Source organism: Podarcis liolepis (genome assembly GCF_965112155.1).
Source record: "Podarcis liolepis genome assembly, chromosome: Z".
In the NCBI taxonomy this organism is placed as follows: Eukaryota; Metazoa; Chordata; class Lepidosauria; order Squamata; family Lacertidae; genus Podarcis; species Podarcis liolepis.
In genome coordinates this window covers 47,402,091-47,424,026 of record NC_139570.1, presented here as the reverse complement: position 1 = coordinate 47,424,026, position 21,936 = coordinate 47,402,091, and the positions used below count along the sequence as shown (strand labels likewise).

Here is a 21,936-nt window from a genome sequence, read left to right as displayed (position 1 = left end):
TTCCAGTAATTCTTTTCGGGCTGGAGCCTGACCGCCCGCCCCGGCCTACCCTCCCCTGACGCTCGGTCGGGGCTGGGAGCCAGTTGTCTGGATGCCACAGTTGTGACATCAGGGGCCGGCTGCTACGCAACCACCCTCCCACCAACCCCTTTGTAAACACAGGAGGGGGATTTTTGCTCCCATCCTATTTACTGGCAGGATAGGGTGAATATCATTTCCTCCGCATCTAGGCCTCAGCCACTTCCGGGCCTGTCCGTCCACGTCGCCAGAGGCCGGTGGCCTGTTTAATGGCCGAGGGAAGAGAATGCAGGGAAATATGATATTGCATTTATTTATCGTTGCATTTATGTCCTACATTTTTCTCTTAGGAGCGCAAAATGAGTGGCACATGTGGTTCTTCTCCCCCTCCTCATTTAATGCCCACAACCAACCCTGTAGGGGTAGTTTAGGCTGAGAAAGATGAACTTCGCGACTTAGTGGGGGATTTGAACCTTGGTCTCTAGTCTGACACTCTTAACCACTATGCTACACCGGATGAAAATGGGTGCATATGGTTTGCCTCAAGCCCCCTTCAGAAGTGACCTTCCATGCCTTCCTCCAGAATAGTAACACAAGCGGGGCCAGACACACCTCACGGGGAAAGGGTTCCACAAACAGGGAACAGCCACCAAGAAGGCCCTATCACAGGTCAGTGCCAACATGGGTGCTGCCTCTTCAGCACTGTAAATGAATGCAGTGGAAATTTCCAGGAAATCCGAAGCAGCCCATGCAGTTCTCCCTCATGCATGGACGGCAGTCACAGAGAAATTTTAACATGGGAGACTTTTCTGTCTCTTAAATGGCTGCAAGTTAAAAGAAAAGTGCTGCCATCCATGAAACAGCAAGCAAACCAGCATGACGGCCCCCAGTGTGATGCTGCTGAACTTTGTATGCACCTCATGCAACCTAGAGAAATCATTTGCAAATAAAGCACAGAGGACCTCAGGTTGTCACCAACCTGTCTCCCTCTCACTGCAGTTAATATAGGGGGTAAGCATCAGACCCAGGCTTCAAACACAAAGCTTGAAGAGGAAACCAACAATCCTGTGTGCCCTTGCCTGTATCGAAGCAGATTTGTGTTTGTTTCTGTGTGATATGCAGTGAGGGAGCTCAGAGGCCCAGCGCTTCACTTTCCACAAGTGGTACTGAAATCTCTGATGCCGACCACAAATATTGTAGTCGTCTTGTACAAAGTTTAGTTGCCACCCTAGCACTATAATAGCCCTTCAACCTCTTGTTTAAAGGCTTGGGGTGCTAATGAATCACACTTAGCAGCCCACAAGAGAGACGGTGTGCTGTGGCGGTTAGGGTGCTCGACTAAGACCCAGGAGACCAGGATTCAAATCCCCTCTTGGCCACAAAGCTCGCTGAGAGGTCGATCACTCATGCTCAGGCTATCCTACCTCACAAAGTTGTTGTGAGGATAAAATTGGGGGGGGGGGCAGAATTTTGTGTGCCACCTTGTGCTCCTTAGAGGAAAGATAGAAAACAAATATATAAATGAATGAATGAATGAATGAATATTAAACTGAAACAAAAAGTCCTCATAAAAATGTGAGCACTTTAGTCTGCCTTTCTCCCAATATGCATATACAACTCTTCCTGATTTTTGCAAGCAATTTCCTCTATTAACATGTATTTCCCCAGCAGTCATTGATGTCCTCCACAGATTTGTCCAATCCTCTTTTAAAGCCATTGAAATTGGAGGCCACCTCTATTTCTTGTGGGAATGAATCCCCAAATTTCACTATGCACAGTGAGAATTTTTCTTCTTTGTTTTCTGCGCTGAATCTTCCAACATTCAGCTTTATTCAAGTTCTAGTATTCTGAGCGAGGGGGGGGGGGTGTGTTTCTCTATTCACTTTCTCCACATCATGCTCAATATTTTGAGGGAGGAGGGAAAGCCCCCTCCTGAGAGGATTTTAACTACCATCAGGCCTCAGGCCTCATCCACACCATACATTTAAGGTGCTAAGACAGCACTTTAAACAGCCATGGTTCCAAGAATTCTGAGAGCTGTAATTTAAGGGATTTGAGATGTTTTTGGAGGACACCCCCCATCCTCATCACACGGTGACAATTTCCAGAGTAAATTAACAACTGATGCCTCTTCACAAGGAGCTTTGGGAACTGCAGCCCTGTGAGGAGAATAGGGGGTCGTCCTAACAACTCTCAGCACCTTAAAGAACTACAGCTCCCAGAGTTCTTTGGGGGAAGCCAGCACAGTTGAAAGAAGGGGTCGGCAAAGTTTTTTTGACTTGGGCCGGTTCACAGTCCCACGGTGGGCTGGAGTGTATGTGTGCACGCACACATGCGCAAACGCTATTTCCGGCGCGGAGGAGGCGTGTGCAGCTTACCATTAGCTACAGGAGAGCTGACTGAGCAGGCAACAGAGGTCCCTGAGCGGGCGGCGGGGGTCCATGGGCCGGTTAAACCAGTGTTTTTCAATCACTGTTCCGCGGCACACTAGTGTGCCGCGAGATGTTGCCTGGTGTGCCGTGGGAAAAATTGAAAAATTCGAAAGATTTTAAAAAAAAGTCAAATTTTCGCCCACTAGGCAGGCGGCGGACTGTGTCCACCCTATTTTCCATCTGTCCTGGGTGGGGATCAGATCGGATGGGATCGGATGAGAGCGGACAGGCGGTCCGCTCTCATCCGATACCCCATAGAGAGCAGTGGGGCTCTGTCATCTCCCTCTCCGCACACAGTGGTGGTGTGCCTCGTGATTTTTTTCATGAAACAAGTGTGCCTTTGCCCAAAATAGGTTGAAAAACACTGGGTTAAACAACCCACATGGGCCTCTTGTGGTTGCCGACCCCTGGTTTAAAGTGGCATCCCAATGCTTTAAATGTATAGTGTGAGGCAGGAGCTGATCTCTCCTCCTGGCCTGAGCAATTGTCACCAGCTCTGCTCCTAAATTTGTTGGTGTGTGTGTGTGTTTTTTTTTGGGGGGGGGAGAAAGCTGCTATTTATAAAGGGCAAGACAGCCAGAACCACCACTGACATAGGCTGCAACTCTAAGAACTGTAACCCAAATAACTTGTGCTCAAGCTTGCATTCCACTCTTCCCAACCACTCTCTTTTTTCCTTATTTGCCATGCCTTTTTTGCAGTTTCATTAGAACCAGATTTTGTCAGCTGCTGCAGGATGGGGTATAAATACTGTAAACAAGTAGGTCAGTAAATGTTCAGGGAGGCACTTCTCCATCCCTGCCTCCTCCCCCCCCCCACGCCCCCAGCGGTGCTGCCACCACACAGGTTGCTTTTCAGTTGAAGGTTTTAAAGTCAAAGGGAATCCTGCCTGTTTCTGGATCCGTTCATTCCAGATTTAAAAGGGGAACTGCCAGGGTTGGCCTGGGAAATCCGTGACCGCATCTGTTGTGTTTTCCGAAGCAGCTGTGGCCTGTTGGTGTGAAGGGCTCACACACACTCACAATACTTCCCTTTCCTCCTCAGAAGCTGCCTGTCTGGCAATTGCTAAAGGCCTGAGCAGCTGCAAAGAGAAATTTACAAGATTCCGGCTCTCTGAAAAATCTGTAAATTTCATTTTAACCGCCAGCGCAGACCATTAACTGGAGATTGAGTAGGAGATCAGAAGGAAACCAGGAGGCAGAAGGTGATCTTGGGCAAGTCACTTTTTTTCAACCTAACCTACCTAAACCGGGGCATTGTGAGGATCAATGGGCAAGTGGAATAACCACACATGCCACCTTGGAAGTAGGGTTCAATATACATGTAAACAGCGAATAAATATATCTAGTGTAAAGTTTAAGAACCTTGAAATTGCCTGTCCACAACGAGCTCTCTTTTTTTTTAGCAAACAGAGCAGGTCAACCCAGACTTCCCTACCAGAGTGAGATCCATTTATTTCTATAAATAATATAAATGCTTTCTAAATGTGCACCCATGCATATATACAACATAGGCACATTTTATGCAAAACCGCATACCATACTCTTTTGTCCTTTTTGTTTTTTTGGTTTTTTTGGAAGGGACTGATGCTTAAGTGGCTGTTCTGGGGGAAGCTTGTGTATAATGGTGACTAATTAGAGCTGTAACTTGATTCCAGAAAAAAGTGCAATCCTATACGTGTCTACATGAAGTAAATCCCACTGAGCTTATTCCCACGTAAACTGGGATAGGGTTTCAGCCAAGATGTATGAATTTTTAGCCAATTAATTACACCAGCAATAAATCTGGAGGTTGGATGGACAAACAGACAGAATACAATTGCTTTTATACATTAAAATGTTTAAATTGTTTTGTATACAAAATTGTTGTTAATTGTTTTTAACATTTATGCGTTTGTTCTTAAATTGCTTCAAGATATTTTGTAGGAAGAATGTAAAGAGAATGAAACAAAGAAAAATAAATAATTCTGATGCTGTGACCGGTTTCAAGCATAGAAAAGTAGCATGCAAACAAACAATTTCGATTGTGGTAATCCGTAACTCACAGGGTTGTGGTGACAGTAACACTGAAGATGGGAAAGAGAACACCTCCATCACCTGACCTCACTGCTATTATCAGTTTTCAAGAGGTTGAGAGATCTGGATGCAGATTAATAAAACTAACCCAGCCAGATGGATGGAGTATAAATAAAATTATTATTATTATTATTATTATTATTATTATTATTATTATTATTATTATTAATTCATTTGAAGCTTACTGAGGCAGCTTACATAAAAATTGCCACCGTAGTTCATGCACCCGTTACTTCAAGACTGGATTTCTGCACTGTGCTCTATGTGGCTTTCCTCACACTCGATCTGGAAGGTGCAGTTAGTGCAGAATGTTGCAGCGCAGTTGCTGACGGGAGTGAGGCCTTGTCAGCATACAACAGCTGTGCTCAAAGGTCTGCACTGATTGCCAATTTGCTACCAGGTCAAGTTCAAAGTGCTACTATTAGTACATAAAGCCCTTAACAACTTGGAACCAGCTTATCTGAGAGATCGCCTTACCCCACGTGTGCCCACTTGACCACTTTAATAAGCAGAATTGGCACTACTACAGGTGCCACATAATCCCACATCTCTAGAAGCAGGAACTCTCCCAAGAAAGAAGGGGGCATTTGTCTGCTGTATGAGCTGCTCACCTGTGAGATGCTGTACTTCAGGTTAAGAATATGGACTTCCATGTTGGTGTCTCTGGGCCCACGGCCCACGCAACCGCTCGTAACCCTGCTAGTTGTGTAGAGCATTTTGACCCGTTGGTCATTCCTGACTGGTTGAAGGGTGCAGCCTGGGTCATCCACTGGGCCTAGGAAGGGAAGAAAAAAGAATCAGGGTCAATGTAATAAAGGGATCAGAAAGAAAACTGATTCAGCTAGCATTTTAATGAGAAATCACCTATTTCATTTTACTTGAACCATTACATGAATGTAAAGTGCTCCCTCTCAAAATTCACTTCTGCAGATTTTGCAGTTCTCCAACACTGTACAACATATGTATATTAGGGGAAAGAGGATATAATGCATATATGTGTGAAGATGACATAAATAAATTACCTTATAAAAAGGGAAATAGCTTGCTAAGATGTGTTTATCAAAAGAAATTAACACAAGAATGCTGACATATTTATGAGTATTTATTTTATTGGTGTAGAAATGCAGAGACCTGAATCTAAACCAGAGAAAATAAGAAACTGAAACCTCATTAGTGTAATGTCAGTATAATCAAGTCCATGCTCATTGTGTTCCAGTTTGCCATGGTCTAGAGCACTTCCAGTCCCTGTTTTACAGACAGCTGGAGAGCACAAGAGACTAGACCTGGGGGAAGTTTGAAGAATTTCTAATGGGCTTCCTATGTGTGTTACACTTTGCTCTTAATGAAGTGGTTTAGTCACCATTCTTCGAATGAAGACTACATCTTACAGTCAGTCGCTTGTATTTCCATCAGTGGAAGGAATGTTGATAATCATGCTCACCCTAGGCATTTAAGGTCCGAATAGAGCACTGGAATAGCACAGGGAAGCAATAAAGGGAACATTTCTTCTGAGCATGTGCAAAGTAAGGAGTTGTAACAACTAAGTGCATTTTCATCCATACAAAATGAGTTTGTCATGTGAATGTCAACAATTCCCCTTCTACCATAGCTGTCAACCTTCCCTTTTTTTGCAGGTAATTCCCTTAATCCAGTGCCGTTTCCCGCTGCTATCCCAGATTGTTAGATATCCCGAAGAAAAGACTCCCTGGAAAAGACCCTGATGTTGGGAAAGATGGAGGGCACAAGGAGAAGAGGACGACAGAGGACGAGATGGTTGGATAGTGTTCTCGAAGCTACCAGCATGAGTTTGACCAAACTGCGGGAGGCAGTGGAAGACAGGAGTGCCTGGCGTGATCTGGTCCATGGGGTCAGGAAGAGTCAGACACGACTAAATGACTAAACAACAACAACAAGACTGTCCCCAGGACAGGTGAGGCTGCTGATCCCTTATTTTCAAATCTGAAAGTTGACAGCTATGCCTTCCACAACCAGAATGCTATTCTGGGAGAAGGATTCTGTCTCAGCGCATGCAGAAGGCTCCAGGTTCAGCCCTAAGCATCTATCTCCAGGTAGGGTTGGGAGAGACACCAGCCTGCAACCATGGAGAGCCACTGCCAGCTAGTGTTCTCCAAATGGCGAATAGTGAGTGACAATGGGTGGTAGAGTCCGACAACATTTGCAGAGAAGCACATTAGCTACCCCTGTTGTAAATACTGAGCTCACCTGAAGACCAATGCTTTATAATGCTCTTACAACAATTGTTGGTGGATTTGCTGCTTGATGGAGGAGTATTTATTTATTTCCCAAATGCTCTGCTTATATATTGGGCAATAAAGTAAATATTACAAAGTCACCATAAGTTCATGCTGTTCTGTCAGCTAAACATTGCAGCAGGCCCCTAGGACTTTTCATTCCTGGGGGAAGCAAGGAATGTGGGGAAATTAGCAACATCTGCCTTTCTTTCTGTTATTTCTATCCAAATAATAGCAGAGAGAAATTCACCTCAGGATCTCTCTGCTCGTCTCATAGAACACTGATTTGTAGTGGGCTGTATCTTTCTGCTTAAGTTTTTATAAAATAAAATAAAAATAGAAACTTCCCCTCAATTGTCACATGAGCTGAATGAAACCTAGCATGGGAGACTTCCTGTCCCAACTCACCCCTGCTTGAAATCACATGATGCCCCAGACAAACCATTGAAACAAGCGAGGAAGTTAACTTTCTCAAGGGAGGGCCCCATTCCACTAATTCTCAGACTGGGAAGGACTGGGGGAGGACTGTGGTGGGCTGAGAGGAGGAAATTGGAAAGCTCCTATTTGAGTTAATTGAGTTATTCCTCAGAAAACAGTTCTCTGGGAGTTTATCAAGATAATGGCAACAGAAGGTCATGGCTTCTGTTCAGTAGCCAAATGTGCTGCCGGAAAAAGAACCTTTACATTTCAGTGCTTAACTAGCAACTTGAATAGCTGGATGACATAGCTCAGTTGGTAGAGCATCAGACTCTTAATCTCAGGCTCCTGGGTTCCAGTCTCACATTGGACAAAAGATTCCTGCTTTGCAGGGGGTTGGACTAGATGACTCTTATGGCCCCTTCCATCTCTAGCATTCTATGATTCTATGCAGGGTTACCATATTTCAATTGACTTGGACAAAGCACCGCCTTTGGAAAAAATTCCCCAGACGTCAATTCCACTTTTGAAATTGTGGTTATGGCAACCCTAACATAAGGTAAAGGTAAAGGGACCCCTGACCATTAGGTCCAGTGATGACCGACTCTGGGGTTGCGGCGCTCATCTCACCGATGAGATGAGCCGAGGGAGCCGGCGTACAGCTTCCGGGTCATGTGGCCAGCATGACTAAGCCGCTTCTGGCAAACCAGAGCAGCGCATGGAAACGCCGTTTACCAGGTGACCACTCACCAGGTGACCTAGGGCCAGTCGCCAAACTGTCAGCCTAAGCTACATCACAGGGTCACTGTGAGGATGAAATGAAGAAGGGACAGGCCATGTGTTCTACCTTGAGCTGCTTAGAGGCAAGGTGTGATGTTGGCACTCCTCTATCTCAAGGAACAATGGAGTTCACCTTCAGGGGTGAAGTCAAACCACTGCGTCAGCAGCACCAAAGTGACCTCTCTGGGTCCCAAGCCTGGGTAGTGCGTAGGGAGGTCCTGGGCATACATAAGTAATAAGGCTCCCAGTGTGGTCCTCTGAAATTTGCATCAAGATGCCACCTCCCTCTCTTCTTTCAAATCCTTTCTTCAAACCCACAGAAGAGCTTGGCTGTTTGATCAGACCAAAGGCATCTCTAGTTCAGCATCCTCTTCTCACAGTGATCTATGAGATGCCTCTGGAAAGCCTGCCAGCAGGGCACCAGCACAATGGCACTCTCACATTTGTGATGCCCATCTGCTGGGACTCAGAGGCTGGGACTCAGAGGCACACCACCTCTGATACTGGTGGTAACACAGCCATCATGACTAGCAGCCACTGATAGCCTTAACATCCACAAATGTGTCTTAATTCCCAAGTTGATTTGGCACAACCCCTCAGAACTCATCTGCTAACAGGAGAGGGAAACAGTGGTCCTGAGCTGTTTGCTGGACTCCCATAATCATTGTTCATGCTAGTAAGGGCTGATGGGAGTTGGAGTCCAGCAATGTCTGGACAGCCACAGGTTCACCATCCCTGGTCTATGCTGACAGGTTGTGCCTCTCCATGCTTTCAGACCAGAGTCTCTGCTATCTCTACCTGAAGATGCGAGGGATTGAACCTTCTGCATGCAAAGCAGATTCTCTACCACTGGGCTATAGCCTTTCCCCTGAATAAATACCATGCTTTAATAAATTTATGCTGGCAGGGGCTGATGAGCCCCAACAACATCTGAAGGGCCACAGGTTACCAATCCCACCCATACTAATCTTAATTACAAGTAACTGATCACATTGGAAGGGCATGAAGACTCTCTCGATTATAGCTTGGAGTCTGGCAATTAGCAGAATGGCACATTAATCCAAGAATGCATGTGGGCTAGAGGAGAAGCATGGAGAGGCAGGCCTGGGAACCTTTTCCTCAACCTGAGGGCCATATTCCAGTCTGGGAAACCTTTTGAGGGCCATGTGCCAGGGTTGGGTGGGGCAAGAGGCAAAAGCAGATGGAGGAATGAATGCTTATTTTACCTTTGTCACAGAGGTTCCTGCACACACTCACACACCCCTCTCTGTCCTCCATCCAGGCAAGCAAGCGAGCGGCATTAGCAGATTTCGAGGGCAAAATTGCAAGCTGGCAAAAATGCTCAGGCATGAATGTATGCAGTTTTGTGCTTTTATATTATAACTACCCTGGTATAGAAATGTAATTAATAGTACAGTCATACCTCGGGTTGAAGTAACTTCGGGATAAGTATTTTTGGGTTGCGCACTGCGGCGACCCTAGAGTAACGGAGTGCATTACTTCCGGGTTTTGCTGCTCGCGCATGTGCAGATGGTCAAAATGATGTCATGCGCATGCACAGAAGTGGCGAATCACAACCCGTGCACGCACAGACGCGGGTTGTGTTCGCTTCTGGATGCAAACGGGGCTCCGGAACGGATCCTGTTCGCATCCAGAGGTACCATTGTATCTAATAATAATAATAATAATAATAATAATAATAATATAGTCCCCAATTCTGGACTATTGTGGCCTTCCCTAATATGGGGACGGATCTGCCTCTGGAAAACATGTGGGAATATTAGCTGGCACAATGGAGGTTCATCTAGCCCTGCCATAGGAGCCAACTCCCATGGGGCCGAGGTCACTTCGGGCCCCCCAATAAAATATTTGAGGTGTTTCCCCCAACGTTGATGGGCATTGCCATTCAAATGGTGTGTGCAAGCTGTATCTTGTGATCGATTATGCATATTTTATTCAAGTTGACACCTGTGAGCCCAGCTCAGAGCTCAGTGCAGACCTTGCAGCGCACGATTCTACAGCACCCTCCCTGGCAGCTGGCTGCCCAGCCTCTGCGAAGACATTTCACTGATACATAGTGCCTATTTAACAAGGCATAAATGAACAATTGGGACGCGGGTGGCGCTGTGGGTTAAACCACAGAGCCTAGGACTTGCCGATCAGAATGTCGGCAGTTCGAATCCCCGTGACGGGGTGAGCTCCTGTTGCTCGGTCTCTGCTTCTGCCAACCTAGCAGTTCGAAAGCACGTCAAAGTGCAAGTAGATAAATAGGTACCGCTCCGGCGGGAAGGTAAATGGCGTTTCCGTGCGCTGCTCTGGTTCGCCAGAAGCGGCTTAGTCATGCTGGCCACATGACCCGGAAGCTGTACGCCGGCTCCCTTGGCCAGTAAAGCGAGATGAGCGCCGCAACCCCAGAGTCGGCCACGACTGGACCTAATGGTCAGGGGTCCCTTTACCTTTAAATGGACAATGCAGTAAACAGATCTTTTCCATTCTGCACGGTTTAGATGCAGATGCACCACTCACAATTCAATGTGTTCTCACAGGGTGTCAAATCCCAGTTTCCTGACCCCTCTGGATGGAGATGCATAATGTATACAAAATGCTGTGGGGGGGGGGGGCAAATGGCAACAAATGACACCTGACTCCTGAGAAGACAAATGCACACAGCGGGATGAAGTAGAAGCCAAGCCGGCATAGGACAGATTCCTGCGAGTCCCTTACTCTAAGGTCACGGCCCAGGCTGCTTCCATGACGCTGTGTCCTCTACCCCACCTATTGTCCCATATTTCCTCAGTGTACCAACCTAGGCCAACCCCACTGCCGGCAGCATCCAGAGGAAGACAAACAGTCGCTTATCTGGGCTCTACAGGCTGCGTCACCCTTCCCTTTTCTGGGTCCTGCACCACACAGCCTGTCTAGGAAAATGCTGTCGGGACAAGGCCGTGAAGCCTCAAGGCTGAGCAGTGCGCCACACAGACAAAAGCTTTATCTGTTTATGTTAATTCTGGGCCCGAGATCTCTCCTGGACCCACACACACAAAAGCAAAGAGATTAGATCGGCTCGGCGGCGGCAAACAGGAGAGCGGCACCAACCACTCACGTCTGAAGATTAACCAAAGCGGCCTGCCTTTGGCGTAAAAAAAGTTCCCACACAGGAGATGTGGCCTATTCATGCCAATTTGGGAGGTACTAATGCCTTGCATGGCTCAGCAAAACAGGCGATCCGCGTGGGTCTTCGTCAGCGAAGGCTTTCTGGCAGTGGGTTCATAGAATCATAGAATTGTAGCGTTGGAAGGGACCCCAGGGGTCATCTAGTCCAACCCCCTGCAGTGCAGGAATCTCAGCTGAAGCATCCATGGCAGATGGCCATCCAACCTCTGCTTAGAAACCTCCAAGGAAGGAGAGCCCACAACCCCCCGAAGGAGACCATTCCACTGTGGAACAGCTCTTATTGTCAGAACAGCTCTTATTGTCCTTTCTTATAATTTGATCATAGGATCAAGTCCTATCCTCTAGATCAGGGGGTTGTCAACCTGGTCCCTACTGCCCACTAGTTGGTGTTTCAGGATTCCAGGTGGGTGGTAGGGGGTTCTACGGCACAAGCTGAATCCTCCTTCCATCGAGAACTGGTGGGCGGTAAGGGAATTTTACCATCAAGAAAGATGCATTAGTGGGCGGTAGGTATAAAAAGGTTGACTACCCCTGCTCTAAAGCAAGATAAAAACAAGCTTGCTCCATCTTCCATGTGACCATGTGATATTTGAAGATGAAAGATCTCCTCTCAGTCTCCTCTCTTCCAGGCTAAACATACCCAGCTCCTTCAAATGCTCCTCATACGGCTTGGTTTCCAGGCCCTTAATCATCATGGTTGCACTCCTCTGCACACGTTCCAGCTTGTCAACATCCTTCTTAAATTGTGGTGCCCAGAACTGGACACAGTATTCGGGGTGTGGTCTGACCAAGGCAGAATAGAGTAGTATAGTGGTACCTCGGGTTACATATGCTTAAGGTTACATATGCTTCAGTTTACAGACTCCGCTAACCCAGAAATATTACCTCAGGTTAAGAACTTTGCTTCAGAATGAGAAAAAAATCGGGCTCCGATGGCGTGGCGGCAGCAGGAGGCCCCATTAGCTAAAGTGGTGTTTCAGCTTAAGAACAGTTTCAGGTTAAGCACAGACCTCTGGAACGAATTATGCACTTAACCCGAGGTACCACTGTAGTACTATTACTTCCCTTGATTTGGACACTATAGCGTCAGCTTTTTTTTGCTGCTGCATCACACTGTTGGCTCATGTTAAGCTTATGGTCCACCAAGACCCTCAAATCCTTTTCACAGGTACTGTGAAAGTAAGCCAGGTGCCTCCCATCTTATTTTGTGCATCTGGTTCTTCCTGCCTAAGTGCAGAACCTTACATTTGTCCCCACTGAAACTCATTTTGTTAGTTCGGGCCCAGTTCTACAATCTGTTAAGGTCATTTTGAATTCTGATTCTGTCTTCGACAGCATTGGCTACTCCTCACAGTTTGGGGTCATCTGCAAATTTGATGAGCGTCCCCTCAATACCTGCTGCTTAACCCTCCGCTTTTATCCTGAGTGTGGTTTCTCTCTCCCCCCCCCCTTTTAAAATTTATTTCCCGGGAGATCCACAAAAATAGTTTATGGAACCCTGCATTCCCATATACACACCACAACATACAATATCATGCATCTATAAAACACATTCTTGTAAGTGAGCCTGAAGTTAGTATAAACTTTTGGAACTAGTCTTGGGTTTTCTCAGTGCGGTTTCTGAAGCATTGTTATTAAATGGTTAAATAAACACCTCCCAATTACATTCAGCTAAAAGCTCTTTCAAGTGCAAACTCATTTGCTGTTGACCAAGTTTGGTTTACTGTCCTAATGGTAAGGTAAAAGTAAAGGGACCCCTGACTGTTAGGTCCAATTGCGGACGACTCTGGGGTTGCGGCGCTCATTTCGCTTTATTGGCCAAGGGACCGGCATACAGCTTCTGGGTCATGTGGCCAGCAAGACTAAGCCGCTTCTGGCAAACCAGAGCAACGCACGGAAACGCCGTTTACCTTCCCGCTAGAGTGGTACCTATTTACAGTGGTACCTCGGGTTACAAACACTTCAGGTTACAGACTCCGCTAACCCAGAAATAGTACCTCGGGTTAAGAACTTTGCTTCAGGATAAGAACAGAAATCGTGCTCCGGCGGCGTGGCGGCAACGGGAGGCCCCATTAGCTAAAGTGGTGCTTCAGGTTAAGAACAGTTTCAGGTTAAGAACGGACCTCCAGAACAAATTAAGTACTTAACCTGAGGTACCACTGCATCTACCTGCACTTTGACGTGCTTTCGAACTGCTAGGTGGGCAGGAGCTGGGAGCAATGGGAGCTCACCCCATCGCAGGGATTCGAACCGCCGACCTTCTGATCAGCAAGTCCTAGGCTCTGTGGTTTAACCCACAGCGCCACCCGCGTCCCTAATGGTAAGGTAGTTCAGATCTAAGGTCTCACAAGAGGACTCTGCAACACAAGATCTGAGCATAACCAACTTCAGTATTGTGCTCAGCGAAAGCTGAAGGAGCCGTTGCCCAAATATGAATGTTTCTGTCCATGGTTTTGAGCTGATGGGAGTTGTACTCCAAAACTTCTGGAAGACACCAGGTTGGGGAAGGCTACATTAAAGAGTTTGATGTGAAGCAGGTCCTGAGCTCAAGAACACTCTGTGTGTGATTCCCAGCATCTGGGAGTCAGAAAGAGGGCAGAGAGGGAAATGTGAGTCTGTGTAGGAACCAGTCTACTTCACAAAGGTAAAGTTCATGTTGGTTGCTTCACGCAGTTTTATTTGTTTAAATTGTTTGCACCATGTGTTAAATGCAAGCCCCTGCCAATCACAGACATGTGGCCCCTGGAAAGCAGCCCAGGAAGGAATGCACCCCCCTGGCTGAAAATTCCCTCACCCCTGCTCTAGCAGTTGATGCAAACAACATCTATTCTAGTTTCATTCCTAGTCTCCTTTTTAATGGTTTGGGATTCAATTCCCACCTGCCCCTTGCCATTTTCTGTGGTTACTTAACCCAGTTCGGTGGGTGGGTGTTGGGGGGGTGTATTATTCATAGGGAATAGGAATGGATGGGAACAGGCAGTGCCTCTCACTTTTCACAGTCCAAATCCCTTCCCAGTTTATCTTTGCTCTTGCACTACTTGGCTGATTTTTCACCGCCTCAGCTTTCTAAACACTTCAAGAAGGAATCCCTGTGGTTTCCCCTTTGCTCCACTTCCTCCATTCTTCCCCCTCCTCCTTCAGAAAGTGAAGAAAAATCTGCAACTTTGCAATTTCTCTTCTCTCTCTCTTTTGCACCCCGGGTGCTTTCCCAGCCCCAAAACTTTAAACTATTTCCTGTGAGCAGAAGCTCTTCTTCCCTTCCTCACCATGCAACTTGTGTGCTGGTGAAACCACAGCTTGGTTTCCAAAGAGTGAAAGGTCAGATAATTGAGGGCAGGAGCAGGGCGTTTAAATCACTTTCTGGGGAGGATCACTATTCACTGAGCAAGACCTCATATGTGGGTTGGGCAAGAGTCCTAATTTTAATCTCTCCAGTTCAGCCACCCACGTATAATATGGGGATGACCACTGGCTTATCTTAATGGGCTGTTTTAGGATTACCGTATTTTTTGCTCTATAAGACTTACTTTTTCCCTCCTTAAAAGTAAGGGGGAATGTGTGTGTGTCTTATGGAGCGAATGCAGGCTGTGCAGCTATCCCAGAAGCCAGAACAGCAAGAGGGATCGCTGCTTTCGCTGCACAGCGATCCCTCTTCTTGTTCTGGCTTCTGAGATTCAGAATATTTTTTTCTTATTTTCCTCCTCCAAAAACTAGGTGCGTCTTGTGGTCTGGTGCGTCTTATAGAGCGAAAACTACGGGGCTTGATTTGCATTCACTCCAGTTGTCCCCGTGTACCAGAGTGGGAAACCTTTCTTAGCCTGAGGGCCACATATCTTCCTGGGGGGCCACATACAAATACAGTTGTACCTCTGGTTACATACTTAATCCGTTCTGGAGGTCTGTTCTTAACCTGAAACCGTTCTTAACCTGAAGCACCACTTTAGCTAATGAGGCCTCTTGCTGCCGCCACTCCACCACTGCATGATTTCTGTTCTCATCCTGAAGCAAACTTCTTAACCTGAGGTAATATTTCTGGGTTAGCGGAGTCTGTAACCTGAAGCGTCTGTAACCTGAAGCGTATGTAACCTGAAGCGTATGTAACCCGAGGTACCACTGTAGTGAGTGAGCCCTTGTTCAGTGGATAGTGATCCTCCCCAGAAAGTAATTTAAATGCCCTGCTCCTACCCTCAACTATCTGACCTTTCACTCTTTGGAAACCAAGCTGTGGTTTCACCAGCACACATGCTGTGTATTGTTTTGGGAAGTGTGAATTTGCTAGACTTGGCTTTAAAAGTGAACTGGGTTGACCTCCCAGAGGTGTAGCATGATGGGGGCTGGGGGAGCTGTCACCCCAGGTACAGTTTTTTTTTGGGGGTGCAGGGTGTCATGAGCTGTGGTGTCCTTCGCAGCTGCCCTCCAGGTGGAGGATGCCTGAGATGGACACAACAGCTCATGGCGCCCTGCAAGTGGCGCTCAAAGCGACTGTGGGCTCACAGGGCACCGTGACTATGCCCCTCAAAGCCAGCTGGCCAGTGGGTGAAGGTTATTCCAGCAGCATGCGCCACTCCCACGGTGTGCCCCGTGTGCCCCGGCACACACACACTCGCCCTGGGCACTGGTGGGGAACACTCTGTCACTGCCTTCTCCCCATCCCTACCTGAGATTGAATAGGGGTGCCCAAACATTTTTCAAAGAGGGCCAGATTTGATGAAGTGAACATGCGCAAGGGCCGACCAAAGTTGCTGAGCTTTTTTTTAAGGATTTTACCCCATGACATATACTGCCACAGGGGCCAAATTCAATTGGCCAGTGGCTCGGATTAAGCCCCCGAAACAGACTTTGGGCATGCCTGGAGTACGGGGAAATTGACAGCTCCTGCTGTCCCCTGGAAGGCAGAAAGTGAGGGCTGGCTGGGGGCAGACTGAAGTTGGCAAGGCAGCGACTCATGTGCCCATACTGTTCAGCCTCCATGGGGTGGTTTTTTACTGGAGCTGATGGGAACATGCAAAGTGGTTTTATATTAAGCCAGACTATTTGTCTTCCTTGCTCAGTATTAAAAAAGAATTTCAGAAATAGACTGGAAAGAGAAGTTGCTGAATTGCAACCTATTACCAAACTTAAAACCATGGAGAGATCTGGTCTGAATAGAGACATTGGATTCTTATCTCATTATACAAGATAAAGCTGTTTTTAGCCATCTCACCCATTGCTTTTTCCTGTAAGACCAATTGCAGTCGTTAACAGGTTTACCACACCTATCAGCCAATCACCCATTCCCACCATTCTTCAGAGTAATACCTCTCCCCACCCTCTCACTATATACAGTGGTACCTCGCGTTAAGTACTTAATTTGTTCCGGAGGTCCGTTCTTAACCTGAAACTGTTCTTAACCTGAGGTACCACTTTAGCTAATGGGGCCTCCTGCTGCCGCCGTGCGATTTCTGTTCTCATCCTGAAGCAAAGTTCTTAACCTGAGGTACTATTTCTGGGTTAGCAGAGTCTGTAACCTGAAGCGTCTGTAACCTGAGGTACCACTGTATAAGGGTCTGGTGACTTCTGTTTCAGTGTATCTGAAGAAGTGTGCATGCACACGAAAGCTCATACCAATAACTAACTTTGTTGGTCTCTCAGGTGCTACTGGAAGGAATTTTTTAATTTTGTTTCGACTACTGCAGACCAACACGGCTACCTACCTGTAACTTGTTCAGTCTCGTTGACTGTAACTGGAAGCTGTCTGCAATGGCTCTGGCAATCTTTTAAATGAGAGGTGCACGGGATTGAGCCTGCAGCAGTCTGCATACCCAGAACATGGTCTTCCATAATGACACTTCCCTATACATTTGAGCCCAAAGCCCTTCTTCGCTAGATTTCCTGTCGAGGTTTCTGCAGCATGCATCAACAAGGGCAGCTGACATGCAATCATAGGTGCCAGGTTGCCCCCAAGATTGAAGGGGTCCGGTGTGCACATGTGATGTCACACACAAGTCCAAACATTGCGCAGGCTGGTGCACCCTTCTGCTAGGCTTTGCCAGTACCTGCAGCATCAGGAGCTGCTGTGCAGGCTGGTGCAATCTCACTTTGGTGCAGCCTTCTGCTAGCTGCAAGAAGGCTCAACAGGGCCTGGCAGGCCATGGAATATTGAGGGGGGGCAGCCCTCTCCTTGAAAATTAGGGGGGTCCTCGGCCCCCTCCTCCCCAGAGGGTACCCCTGCATGCAACATTTCTGCTTGTTGCAGAGGAGCCCCAGCAGCAGGGGATAAATGAACTGAACTGAAGACCTTATGATGCACTAGATGCATAATTCTAATAATCTATGACTTTCATCATGTCTCACCATTTAATGGGCTCTGACACCTGAAGCGCCGCATGTTCCCCATTCTTCTGGCAGAAACTATTGATTAATTCCTGTGTCCATGTGGATACAATAATAGTATGCAGCTCATAAGTATAGTTCTAGTAGATTAAGCCAGTGGCCCATCTACTTCAACATCCTCTTCTCACAGTGGCCAGCAAGGTGCCCCACTCTAAGCAAGATCTGAGAGCAACATTAACTTTCCTCACAGCAAATAGAAATCATCATAGCTAGTAGCCATTGACAGCTGTTTGCTCCAGGAAATGGTCTAATTCTCATTTTAAAGTTTTAGGGTGCTTTCCAAGTGTGGCTATTTTTGTGCAGGAATCAATCAAATTTCTGCAAATTCAGTTTGTGAAATTATAGTTGTTTTGGGGGGCTTGCACAACAAGTTTGCTGCCCCCGAAAAGGTTAGATCAAAGTGATGGGGACCTGCACTTGAAAATATGTGGGTAGGGATGCATGGATCTGTCAGGTTTCATCTTTAAATTCAGTTCGCCACATTTCTCCAGCAATTTGCGATTTTTATAAAGGCCTCATGAAAACTGGTCAGTATTTTAGTGCAGATTTCTCCTAATAAACATGTTTGTGTGCAGTTTTGACTGATGTACAATTTTTGGCAATTTCCCCTAATACAACACATTTTTGTATGCTTTAAAAAAAACAAAAACCCTTTTATGCACACTTCCCCTTAATTTATACATTTTTTGTGAACATTGTTTGGTTGGAGCCAAAATTAAGATACGTAATTGAGAATTTCCATTCTCATCTTCTTTCGGAAACTGAAAATTAGGTGGATTCACCTTTAATTGAGAACTGAATCAAATTTATCCCCACTCCTTAGTGTGGGGTAACACACTGCTACCTAATCTCCCCACAAACAAATCCAGATGAGTGTTCAATAAACAGGATGCTTGGGAGCAGCACCTACGTGGTTATCAGAATCCACAAAAGATTAACCAAGCTTTGGCTCCCTTAGCTGTATTGAAATTTCTTGAGTTGGTATATTATGTATTAGCTTATTGACCTTTCTCTTTGCTGAATGATGCAGATAGCTCAGTCCGTAGAACAGGAGACATTTAATCACAGGGTCATGGGTTCAAGCCCCAAATGGGGCAAAAGGATTCCTGCATTGCCGGGGTTGGACGAGATGACCAACGAAGAAGAGTCCACTCAGTGAACCTCATGACTGAGGGGGGATTTGAACTCTGGTCTCTCAGGCCCTAGTTCAACACTCCTGCCACTGTATTATACGGGAGATAGTGGGCTTTGAACCCAGGACCTCATGCATGAAAAGCAGGGGCCACAGAGTTTCCCATTTTGGTCTTATCGGTCCAAGCATCCAGCAATGCAATGCTTTGCAAGGACTGAAAGAAGCATCCACTCTCTGTGTGATTGACTTCCAAGTCATCACCTTTTAGGAGAGGGTTGCAAGTACGTAACTGAGAAGGGTGGGAAACATCCCAAAACATCTTTTTTATGGGGTCTGAGAATTTATAGAGGCAGTTGTCCCCTTCTCCATAGCCCTGTTTCTTAACTACCAATATCCTACCTGGCTCAGTTCAGAATTTTGGCATATAAAGCTCTAAACAACTTGGAACCAAGTCACCCTGTATATCCCTGCCTGGCAACTGTTTTCCTCTGATGGACCACTTCTGAGAGCATCACATGGCGCACCAGAGACGCACACTTAGTATGCACTAGAGCGTGGGGTTTTAGTGTTGCAGCTCCAGCCCTCTAAATTACGTTACCAACCGAAATTTGTGTCTTAGTACTTAGGCCACTACTGAAAACATTTTTATTTTAAAAGGATCTCTGTAAAATATGATCCAGTTTTTAAATGGAATATAAACTGTACAATTGCAGAGACAGTCTTTTATTTGACAGTTTTATTGCTTTTAGTTGACTGGGCCTGTAACCTTTCAGTTTTTTCTTATTGTATCCTGTTTTGATGACCTTTGGCTGTGAAGCAGATTATGAATTTGTAAACAATAAACAGATTAAACCGTGCGCCATTTACTGTCATGGAGACTTCTGAATGGGGCCAATTTCTACTGGCTCTCTGTATATCCACTAGGACTGAGAGGGATAAATTCAAATTTGTTTGCATTTTCATGAGAAACTACCTAATACGCACTTCTCCATCCAACATGCAAACCGAAACACAGTTATCTTTAGAAATTCACACTTCTCTGAATTCTTTGATGCAGTTCTCCAACCAAACACCATGTGCCAAAAAGAATATATTAAGGAAAGTGTGCGTGCATGAAAAGTGTGGAAAAAACATACAAAACATGCCTTTTAACAGGAGAAACTGCTAGCATTAAAGTACGTCAAAACGGTATACAAGAGAAAGTTTATTAGGAGAAATTCACGTTAGAATTCTGGTGACCTTTTTAATTAAAACACAAAAGCAAAACCAGAAATTACTACAGAAATATGGAGGACTAGATTTAAGATGGGAAGAATGCAAAACTAACAGATACCAAAACGGACAGATTTGTCCGTTTCTGACCGGCAACTTTTGAGAGAAAAGGCTGGAAGTTCTGGGCACTCGCCCACTTCTCCTAAGCCCCTCCTGGGAAGATTCCCTTCTTCTTTATTTTTCTAACTTTAAGCCAGACTTGGACCAAGCAGTCCTTCAGGCAGAGGGCTGCCCTCTGTGGAATAGGTCATATGGCCATTCTACCCCCCATCCCACCCTGATTTACAGTTATCCGGCTGATAACTAAGGGAAAGGGATGTAGTTCAATGGCACACAGAAGTGGAGCTGCTCATGTCCCCGGCCTGAAACAAAACACTGAGCTAAGTCAACCTACGTTTCAACTCGGTATGAAGAAGCTTCTTGCGTTCACTTTGGAGTCCCGTCGTCCCCCAATCTCTCCCTAAATACTAATTATTTTCCCAGTTTTACGCAAACCAGCAAAGTTAAGGCAGCAACCCAAGAACCAGTTGGTTTATGAAGTTGCAGCAGCAGATCTTCCCACCTGTCTCCCCCCGCAGCACCGCCAAAGAGAGCCACTTACTCGCTCCTGCTGTCACAACGGTCCAGGTCAGAAAGAGGACCGCCAGACACCGTCCCGTCTCCATAACGCCTGGACTCCTTGCTTCTTCTCCTCTTCTCTCACTCCTCTTAGCCCGTGTCTAGGAGCAGGGGTGATGGAGGGGAGCTCTCCGCAGGGCTGTGGTACTTGGTGACGGGACACGGGAGAAGCAGGCGGCTCAGCTCTGCCCTTCTCCGATCCAGCCTTGGTCCTGGTTTCCAGGGGGGTCGGGAGAGGCAGCAGGGAAACGGGTTGGAATCGAGATGGCTTTGTCACAGAGACTCTCGCTGCGCCTCCTCGGAGCTCCCACTGCTTGAATGTTTGGAACTGGCTCGGCTCAGCCTTGATGACCAAGCGAGGCAGGAAATCGACTCCCTTTGGAGGGAGGCTTGCCAAGAACTCGTCTCTGCCAAAACAGCAAATAGGAAATGCTGCTGGCTCTCTCTCCCACCCACTCCCCCGCCTCCCTCTCTTTCTCTCTTTGAAGTTCTTCAAACGATGCGGGGGGTGGGGGGCGAAACACAGCAGCTGATCGCTCACTGACAGAGGGAGACCCTCGGGTGTGGTCTCTCTCCCCCCCCCCCACAGAGAAGCAGCCCAGAGTCTTCACCTTTTGGACTGCCTGGGGATCAAGACTTGACCTGGTTGTGGGGTATGTGGGGGCCACATTCACACCAGACATTCACAGCTCTTGGTCATTGCTTGCCCTAAGGAGCAGTGGGAGCTGCAGTTTGTTAAGGGTGCTGAGAATTATGAGGACACCCCCCTCGTTGTTGTTGTTTAGTCATTTAGTCGTGTCCGACACTTCGTGACCCCGTGGACCAGAGCACGCCAGGCACTCCTGTCTTCCACTGCCTCCCGCAGTTTGGTCAAACTCATGCTGGTACCTTCGAGAACACTATCCAGCCATCTCGTCCTCTGTCATCCCCTTCTCCTTGTGCCCTCCATCTTTCCCAACATCAGGGTCTTTTCCAGGGAGTCTTCTCTTCCCATGAGGTGGCCAAAGTACTGGAGCCTCAGCTTCAGGATCTGTCCTTCCAGTGAGCACTCAGGGCTGATTTCCTTCAGAATGGAGAGGTCTGATCTTCTTGCAGTCCATGGGACAAATCCCAGAGTTCTCTGGAAAGAGAAATTGAGTGTTTAAACCTGTTATGTAGTGTAGTTTCCCCCTGGGCCAACAGGGGGATACTGTATATAGTTTTCACTCAGGTCTGTAGATAGTTTTCACTCAGGTCCGCGGCAGTTATTTTAGGCGGGAACTCTGGGCTGTGGTGGTTACAATGTTGACAGCCGGCTGCCTATAAATACAGGCCGGCTGAGCTGTTCTCAGCCAGTTCTATTTCAGCTTACCACAATAAAGAGCTACTTGGAGAAATCGCTGTGCCGGCTGCTA

At 46.8% G+C, this 21,936-nt stretch overlaps 1 protein-coding gene across 2 annotated transcripts in view; it reads right to left on the bottom strand.

The window, feature by feature from the left end:
* ENG (endoglin) overlaps positions 1-20,991 on the bottom strand; it is a 54,387-nt gene extending 33,396 nt beyond the window's left edge. The window contains exons 1-2 of one of the 2 annotated variants that reach the window (XM_083485853.1): positions 20,526-20,991; positions 5,137-5,300 (exon numbers count right to left, since the gene is read on the bottom strand). In XM_083485853.1, the coding sequence (XP_083341979.1) occupies positions 5,137-5,300; positions 20,526-20,589 (228 nt within the window). In that variant the 5' untranslated portion in view covers positions 20,590-20,991. The remainder of the gene's footprint in view (positions 1-5,136; positions 5,301-20,525) is intronic. The other variant, XM_083485854.1, reaches the window with a different exon arrangement.
* Between the last annotated feature and the right edge of the window lie 945 nt (positions 20,992-21,936).